Source organism: Ictidomys tridecemlineatus, chromosome 1 (assembly GCF_052094955.1).
Source record: "Ictidomys tridecemlineatus isolate mIctTri1 chromosome 1, mIctTri1.hap1, whole genome shotgun sequence".
Classification (NCBI taxonomy): Eukaryota; Metazoa; Chordata; class Mammalia; order Rodentia; family Sciuridae; genus Ictidomys; species Ictidomys tridecemlineatus.
This window is the reverse complement of record NC_135477.1, coordinates 397,499-406,456: the sequence shown is the minus strand read 5'-3', so window position 1 is coordinate 406,456 and position 8,958 is coordinate 397,499. Positions and strand designations below refer to the sequence as shown.

The window sequence follows — 8,958 nt, the reverse complement described above, 5'->3', positions numbered from 1 at the left end:
AGTCAGGGACTGTGGACACTAAACCCAGCCCCAGCTCTCTGCTCACGCTTTGTCACAGACATTTCATTTCTAGATCCTTTTGCTAATCCCGTGGCATGACACTCCCATGGCTCGGGGCCAACGTGCAGTGAATCTGCCATAGTGGCCGCTCCTGGCTAAGCAGTCCTTGCCTCTCCCAGCTTACAAGGATCATTCTCTTCATTGCCTTAAGCAACCCAGGAGTCTCCTTTAGTGAATCTGTGCTTGTACAGTTTTCATTCTGTTTGCCTGAAAATGCTTCTCTATCCTTGTCTTGTTGCTGGGAACAGCAGACCTGGTGCCTCCCCTGAGCCTGCTAGGCGGCTGCCCCTGCCTTCAGAGCTGCTGACAAGGCAGCCAGGTGTGCTGGGGACTCCCTGTCCCCTGAGGGTCCTCTCCAGCTACTCTCAGGACCTTCTTTGGTCTTTGGTATTCCACTGTTCTATCACCCAGTTGGGAGAAGGTATCCTTCTTCCCTGCCTGCCTGCTGTTCTCTGCCTTCAAGCCTAGAGTCTAACATCTTCAGATGCTGCCTATGCCCAGGCTCCCTCCCTTCTCCTGAAAGCACTGAAGTGAATGTCAGATTCTGTCATCTGCTTCCAGACCTTCTGTGTTCTATGCTGCGTGCTGGTGCCTGGAGTCTCGTCGGACCTGCTTTCGTTTTCTCTCCTTTGTATCACGTGCTGCTAAACTCCATGTCTAATTCTATAAATAGGACAGTCAACTAGAGAAGCTCTAGGCTGTCTTCCTATGTTGCTGGATTTCTATAGTTTTGCTTATCACAGTTCAACCCATTCTTTCAATTGTTGGATTAGTTTGTGGGGAATTTATGTCCAAGGCATCATTGGAAAACATGGAGCAATCTGTGGGCACTTAGCAGGCTGGGCTAGCAAAGTCCCACTGCCTCAGGACGCCAGAGGCTGAAGACATCTGAGAAGAGCTGCCGTCACTAAAACCAGATCCAGGGCTGGGAATGTGGCTCAGGCGGTAGCGCGCTTGTCTGGCATGAGTGCGGCCCAGGTTCGATCCTCAGCACCACATACCAACAAAGATGTTGTGTGCGCCGAGAACTAAAAAATAAAATATTAAAAATTCTCTCTCTCTCCTCTCTCACTCTCTCTAAAAAAATAAATAAATAAATAAAACCAGATCCAGTGCCAGTGAGGAATAAGCAAGCAGAAGCATTAGCAAGATGCTATGATGTTACCTACAATGTTCAACTCACAACAGCAAAAAATACAAACCATGCAAATAAAGAGGACACATGACTCATATCCCTGGGAGACAGGCAACTCCAACAGCCATCCCAGAAGTGTTTGCAGAACTGAGGGGAGCATGATGACATCTCACAAACAGGGTTTCAAAGAAGAGAGACACAAGTCTTTCAAAGAACCAAGTGGAAATTCTGGAGTTGAAAGTACAATGCCCCAAATTATAAAAATTCATCGGAGCAGTTCAACAGTAGAGCTGAACTGGCAGAAGAAAAGAGTAAGGAAACTTGATGACACCAACCAAGAAAAGAGAAAATGAAGAGCCTGGGGAGAGCATGAGGGAGGCGGGGCACCTCTGGCACCCACAGAACCTCGGGAGGAGAGGAGAGAGCAGCAGAACAGTGTGTCCGAAGAACTGCTGAGAATGGCCACATTTTTTGAAAAGCACACCATCATTTAGGAAGTTCAATGAATTCCAAGTAGGATAATGAATACAAAAAGAGCCATAGACAAGTCATACTTAAAGTGCTGAAAGTCAAAGATAAGGAATTCAACTTCAGTAGCAAAAGACTTGTTGCTACAGGATTCAAAGTGGCTGCTTTCAGAAACAATGGGGCTCCCAGGGCAACTTGGCCAAAGGCCTAAGGAGCTGTCAGAACCCTCTACTGACAATCAGAATGCAAGGGGGCATCATCCCACCTATGGAAGGGTCAAAAGAGAGCTATGAACAATCAGAACAGTTGCAGGGACAAGTTCTAGACATAGGATCACCAGCAGCCAAGAAGAAGCAGGGGGTAGAGTAGAACCACAACATGAAAAAGCTAAATCAGAAGCAACAAAGATCCCAAGAGAGAAGACTCAGGGCCAAACCATCTATCACTAACGCTGGTCTTCACTGTCTAACTTGCTGGGTGATTTTTTCCCCTTGGTGGTCCAATCAGTGAGAGTATGGCATGTTATATGGACCATCAGAAATAGCCAGAACTTAGGCTGCGGTTGTGGCTCAGAGGTAGAGTGCTCGCCTAGCACGGGTAGACCTGGGTTCGATCCTCAGCACCACATAAAAAATAAAGGCATTGTGTTGTGTCCATCTATACCCAAAAAATAAATATTAAAAAAAAAAAAGAAAGAAATAGCCAAAACTTAGGCTGGAGTTGTGGCTCAGAGGTGGAGCGCTTGCCTAGCATATGTGAGGCACTAGGTTTGATTCTCAGCACCACATTAAAAAGATAAATAAATAAAGGTATTGTATTCACCTACAACTATAAAATGAATGTTAAAAAAAGAAAGAAAGAAATAGTGAAACTGCCAATTTAGGCAACAGTTTTAAAAACTGAAAACAAAAGTACACACCTGAGTCCCTCTGGACTCAGGAAAACAGCGCAGTCCACTTACTCATAAACGCTTCCTGAGGGCGTGCACGGGACTGAGAGCTGGGGACACTGGGCCCACGAAGACAAGCAGGAGAGCAGATGGCCTGTCCCCAGCGCCGGGCTCTTGGGGTCAGCCCAAGTGGAAATGGTATTGCTCTCCACACGCCTGCTGCTGCACCTCCACAGTTCACTGGAAGCATTTCTCGGGTAGAATAGCATGTCCTGGCAGGGGTAGCAAATGCCAGTCCTACTACCCAGCTGGAGAATGCATCACCTTTTCAAAACTCGCTGCAAGGAGGCCCTTAGCTCCAGATCTTCACTGTCATTCAAGATCTGCTGGTCAGATTTCACAAATTCCTTCCCCAGAACCAGTGCAAGGCGTCCTGACCAGGCCTATTCCTCCTAGTGGTCCCCAAGCACAGCATAGTGGCCTCCAGTCCATGCCCAGGGTGGGGCCAAGAGCAGCCCCCATAGACCCAGAGGGGTAAGGCTGGTGCTGCTGGCTGGCGGAGGCTCTAAGGGCTGACCCTACTAGGATGAGGCCCAGAGGGGTCAGCCCCTTTCACACCCAGAAGCTGGTGGGCCTTCGAGCCAGCCCTGCTATACTCCTATCTTCTGGTGATGAAGTCCCTACGTTGGGAGCCTCAGGGTTATTCTGCAGGCCCCATGAGTTCCCTTTCCCAGGAGAGCAGGTGGCCCTGTCTCGGGCATCAGACCCGCAGTCTTTTCATGTCACTCAATGAGACATCTGGGATGGTGGGGCTCAGTGGGCGGGTCACTAGGGCATTTCACAGACCAGCCCTCTACACTTTGACCCTGCCAGAGGCCACCAACAGTCCAGGCCATTCTACCATGTGTCCACTCCTTATTCCTGAACCACACAGCCGCCCTGCACTCCCAAAGAAGTGTGTCCTACCCTGGAAGATTGCTCCGGGCCACCTTGTCAGGTGATCATCTTGCCAGAACACAAACTCCTAAGGACAGGGCAATGTCCCCAACCCCAACAGGAGTTGCCCAGCACGGACAGCTGAAAGGGCACAGACTGGCGGGCAGGACTCTGGGGTTCAAGGCATCTGTCTATAGATGGCCCACCCGCTACCTGCAGGGACACAATGGGTGACTATTCTGCCACCAGTTCCGGGCCACCTCTGACCTTGAGACACACTAGCTGAGTTCAGGGGGTGGCCAGCAGGTGTGTACAGCTCCAGGTTAGCCTAGGGTTTGCAGGGCCTCTAATCCTGGGAGAAGGCTTCTAGCCCACATCCTCTCTCCAGGAGAAAGTCTCAGTCTTGGTAAGTTCACCTTAGTCTTTTCACAAGCAAAAGGGCTGGACAGCAACAAGGGCATATGCATGTCCTGCCCTCCAGCCCCAGAGATGAACTCACCCTGGAGAGGTCTGGGCACCAAGAGGACTTGGGCAGATGTTTGGGGTCAGAAATGGTTTCAGAGAGATGAGTGCTATGGCACATGCCAGCTTGGGAGGCAAAGGCAGGAGGATCATGAGTTCAAAGCCAGCCTCAGCAAAAGCAAGGAGCTAAGCAACACAGTGAGACCCTGTCAAAGTACAAAATAGGGCTGGGGATGTAGCTCAGTGGTTGAGTGCCCCTGAGTGCAATCCCTGGTACCCCCGCCTATCTCCAAAAAAAGAATTGGTTACAGAAGGATAAATAAGCTAGCTCATCACTCTCAGTTCAGCAGATCTGCATCAGCTCTGGGCTGCCTGGCACTCTCCAGGGCCCTGTAGGGTGGTTTATATGCCCTTGGCCAGTGCACAGATGCCCACAAGGTGGCTAAGTTGCTGTGCGGACCCCAACTCCACTGGAATGGGCCCTGGATGCTTGTTTTCCTCATGAGTAGCTTTCAGGATTACTCAGAAATCACTAAAACTGAACCATAAAACTTGGTCCTGGCTGGCCCTATGCCACTCAGAGACCTAAGATTTGGAAAGAGAATACAAGGGCCTTGAGAAGCAGCAGCCTGGTGCAGCCCATGGGGGACATTGGCTGCTGAAGACCTATCCCAACCCCGGTTCCTTTGCTCTGTACATTTAGAGACCACGGGAGGGTCGGCCACTTGAAAATTTGGGCTTCAGTTTAAATAGTTCAGGCCCCAGGGCGGGTGGACAAGCACAGGCACCTGAGAAGGGCAGGCACCTTCCCTTTCTCCAGCCTGGTCTCCAAGAACTGGGATCATTCCTCATTAAACCCATGGTGAGTTCCCATTTTCTCAGAGACACAGGAAGAGTGTCTAATGGACACCTCAGGGAATTTCACGCAATATTATCTTTATAACTTCCAGGTGTTTGAATTGAAGCAGAAACACCCATGAAGTCTGTAGGACTGGGTGTTTCTCCTAGGCTGCAGTCCTGATGAGCAGAGTTGATCCTTCCCCTCCTGCAGTCTGATTCACCTGATCTGCAGGACCCAGCCCAGTGCCATCAGCAGAGGCCTGTGGGGAGAGGGGATTCCCCATGGTCTAGGCCCACTGCACCCTTGGCCATCCAGTCCTGTCTTCAGCTGCAAGTCAGGACAGGGTTGGGGGGTGGGGACTTCCCACTACTCCTGCTGTGACTCCAGGGAATCAGCAAGCTCAGCTTAACCCTCCAGTCTGTGGCTGCAGTTTACAAAGAAACCAGCTGTGGGTTTTCCAGAGTCTCTGCTGTGTGGCAGGGCTGGTGGACCTACTGGGGTAGCTCCTCAGAGTGGGTCAGATTGTTCATCTTTTCATGTAAAGAGAGCTGTGCCCGCCTCATCAAGGAGCGCAGTGCCTTGCAAACAAAAGGTGACCAGCGGGGACCTGGGGACCTGGCCTCCACGGTGCTAGAACAAGGCCTTTTGGATCCACCCATGCCCCCATCCACCATCACAAGGAGTTCTTCCTCTTCCCTGCAAGCGGTGGGGGGATGGGGCACAGCTTGGCCTGGGTTTTGGAGCAGCCTAGCAGCAGCATCCTGCCCAGCGCTTGTCCTCCAGGCATGTCCCCAAGCCCAGCAGGCCCACTCGCCCTGCGCCCCCCCATTGCTGTCCCTGGCACCACTAACGTGCCCATGCTCCCACCACAGCGGGTGATCAGCTTCAAGCTCCCTGAACCAATTACAAATTGCCTGAAGTAAGTGCAAAAGTTTCCATCCATAATGACGTGAGAATCTAATTAGAGTGTCAGTATTTGTTTCCAGTAGTCCTGGCATCAAACTATTTTAATTTCTTTGAGAAGTAGTTCCTTGGTGTGTCCCAGAATAATCCTGCAACTGGACAAGGCTACCTGGAGGAAACTGGGCTTCAGAGCCAGAGGTGGGTCCACGGAGCAAGCCTCAGAGTACTTTGGCAGCTGCTTTATTCCAAGTAGGAAGATCTATTTTGGTCCATTTTGAGGGTACAGAATAAAGTCCATTACCTTTCAGCAAACAGTTTAGTACTAACATGATTCTTAGAAACTTGAAATCTTTGTAAGATACCCACAAATAGGCTTCAGGCATTCAATATAACATCGTATTAGCAACAAAACCGAAAAACTAAACAACAGCAACAAAAAAGGCGACACCGAAATGCCGAGGGTACCAGGAACAGGGACTCAGCGCAGGCCAGTCTTCCGTGGACTGTGGCACAGGCGGAGCCAGACTGGCCGTGTCCCTCCTGCTAGGCGGCTCCGGGTCGGATTCTCACACCCACGCCTAAGTCAGGTAGTACACGCTGTAGGCCGTGGCTGGCCCTGCGAGGAGCCCAGACACCTGGGGAAGGGCTCCTGCGGGGCCACCGAATGCGCCCGAGCCATGCAGCGGGGCGCCCAGAGGGAAGGGCAGGGCGAACGAGGGCAGCGGCGGCTTGGCCGCCAGCTTCAGCTTCTCCAGCTCAGCCTCCTGCAGCCGCTTGGCCTTAGCCCTACGGTTCTGAAACCAGATCTTCACCTGCGTGTCGCTGAGGCTCAGGCTGCTGGAGAACTCGGCGCGCTCAGCGACGGACAAGTACTGTTTGTGGTGGAACTTGCGCTCCAGCGCCAGCAGCTGCGAGGCAGTGAAGGGCGTCCGCGGCTTGCGGTTGTTCTTGTGTTTTCGGAGGATGCAGGGTGCGGGGCCGGGGGTTCCTGAAAGGAAAGAGAAGTATAAAAAGGGCCCACAAAGCTGGCGCTAGGTCATTGTCCTGACACTGCCAGACCCCTGCAAAGGCCGGTTGTTGGCGCAAGTTCCCATTCATGACTGGGCCCTTGGAGCCACGAGACCCCAAAGGCAGCTGCGGCAAGCGAAGGAAGGGCGGGGAAGCGGCGGGGCAAAGGTGGCTCCCTGTGGATTCGGGCTTTGCTCTTCAACCCACAGCCCCTCACCCCAGGGAAGATTAGGACTCTATCCACTTGGAAAAAGCGGGAGGCTCGGACTGGAGATCGTGGCCGGAAATGAGTGGGGTGAGCGTAGAGTCCAGGACTCCAAGCCAACTTTAGCCATCTCAGGAAGGCCTGGGGCCGACAGGGAGTGCTTCAGTAGGAGAGTCCTGAAGCGGAAAAGCCTTGGGTTGTGGACAGGACAGAAGCCTGCCTGGAGTGGGATGCAGGAGTAGCTGCTGGGCCTGGACGCGCTGCAGGGCTCCGGTGGGCAATTTTCTTTCTTTGCGCTTAGGCTGGGCGTGTTTGTGGCTGTTACTTTGTAAGTTATGAGCGACAGCGCCCTTTCCGCCCTGGTTTTCATCCAGGCTGGTCGGGCGCTGCTCAGGACCCGGGACCGCGAGGCTGGGCACTTACGTAGGGGGCACGCAAGGGCAGCAGGCGGGACCCAGGCCCGGGTCTCTGCGGCGCCTAGCGGCCTCTCCTCCCCTGGCTCTGTGGGCTCGGAGTCCGGCCCGCGCTCTGCCTCCAGCAGCGACTCGACGCTGAAGGGCAGGGGACCTGAGCCCGCGCCGCCCCCACCGCGTGCCCTGAGCGCAGCGGTGTTCATCCCGAGCGACATGGGTGCCATGCATGGGACAGTGGGTGCGGGGAATGTCGCACAGTGCGCGCGGGACGCAGGAGCAGCTTGCCTCACCACTGCCCGGGGCTCCGCGGCGCCCCCGCCCTCTGTACCCTATAAAAAGGTGGTGCCGCTTTCATGAGCCGCTGTCCAATCGTCGCGGCAGCTGATATGCGGCTCTCGGCGCGGGTTGGCTTTGCTAAAGAGGAGGCGGGAAAAACAGGGAGGGGCAGGGCCGCTGCCTGGGACCTCTAAGCCCCGGCCCAGAAGCGCTGGGCTACACTGGTGCGGAACTCGCCGCGCTGGATGAACTCTGTCAGAGATTTGCCCGCGCTTCTCCTGCCCAGAAGGCTGCGGGGACGCTTCCGCAACGCTTTGAGCTGTACCCAGTCCCCCTGAGCTGAGGAACCAACAACGGGCGCGGCGGCATGGTGGAGCTGCGGCCTGGGCACGGGCCCGTGTCCTTGCGCGGATTCGGGGCGCTATATACTGCGCCTCTGGCAGTCCTTGTGTGGCTCCGGGGATGCTCTTCCCAAACGTCCCAGCCCTCGGGAGCAGAACTATCGTCGTGTGCCTGCTTCGACCATGGCTCTCTCTGCATCCTGGGGGTCGCATGGGACGAACACTGCTCTCGAACTGGTGACTCTGCTTCTGTTTCTTTGGAGCCGCGCCATGGGGTCCAGGCTCTGAGCGGCTCCTTCGGCTCCTGGATCCGCCAAGCACACTCTCGGGGAGTTGCTGCCCCTAGGCTTGCCTGTGCGTCCCAGGGACGGCAGGGCGCATTGCAGGGCTATGGGCACAGACCACCGGGACGTGAAAGGGTAGAACGCGCACTGGCCTCAGATGCCGGCTTGCAAGGTTTGACGCCCGGGGCTGCTAGGAGCGAGAGAGTTCACTGCTGGGTTTTCGGCTCACTGTCCGCCTGTCCCGCTCTGCATTGCAGATAGTTTTGGCTGACCTGCGATAAGGCCTCCAGAGAGGGTGTCTGGTGGGTGGGAACAGCCAGGGTCACTCCTTGAGGCTTCGGAGGAGGAACCTAGTGGGGACTGCATCCCAGCTCTGCAAGAAAGGAGGCTTGGCCTGATACAGACTGTGCACCTGTGGGTTCCTTTTCCCAAACTAGACTGAGCTTCAGGTTTAAAGAGCTCCTGTGCTGCTTGGAAGCCGGGCTGTTTTAGAATATTTCATAAATTGGTTTGGGATGATGACCTATGTCTGATTAATATCCTAGAATGTAGAAACAACTAAATTAATCTATTTATTTATAAAAAACCAAAGTTGCCTTAGGACCATTCTGGGGCAGTTTAATTGTCCAGCTCACCCAGAGACGTTAGGTTTTTCTTCATGTAGGTGTAGAAAGTCCCAGAAACCCCCAGAGGGCTCCCAGCTGCCTATGTTGCCTGGCAGGGGACAGAGCAGCCCT

At 53.8% G+C, this 8,958-nt stretch overlaps 1 protein-coding gene across 1 annotated transcript; it reads right to left on the bottom strand.

The window, feature by feature from the left end:
• Window positions 1-2,621: 2,621 nt before the first annotated feature.
• Window positions 2,622-7,873, bottom strand: LOC101971391 (homeobox protein MSX-3). Its single transcript, XM_005320786.5, has 2 exons — window positions 7,331-7,873; window positions 2,622-6,682 (listed from the first exon to the last, which is right to left on the bottom strand). The coding sequence occupies exons 1-2, from the start codon at window positions 7,542-7,544 to the stop codon at window positions 6,273-6,275; spliced, it is 624 nt and encodes a 207-aa protein (XP_005320843.1). The 5' UTR covers window positions 7,545-7,873; the 3' UTR covers window positions 2,622-6,272.
• Window positions 7,874-8,958: the final 1,085 nt, after the last annotated feature.

What these genes read in the sequence shown, in the direction of transcription:
- LOC101971391 (XM_005320786.5), bottom strand. Translation starts at nt 7,544, where the DNA reads ATGGCACCCATGTCGCTCGGGATGAACACCGCTGCGCTCAGGGCACGC. An exon ending in TGCCCTTGCGTGCCCCCTAC is followed by an intron (nt 6,683 to 7,330) that starts GTAAGTGCCCAG and finishes CTTTCCTTTCAG; the next exon opens with GAACCCCCGGCCCCGCACCC.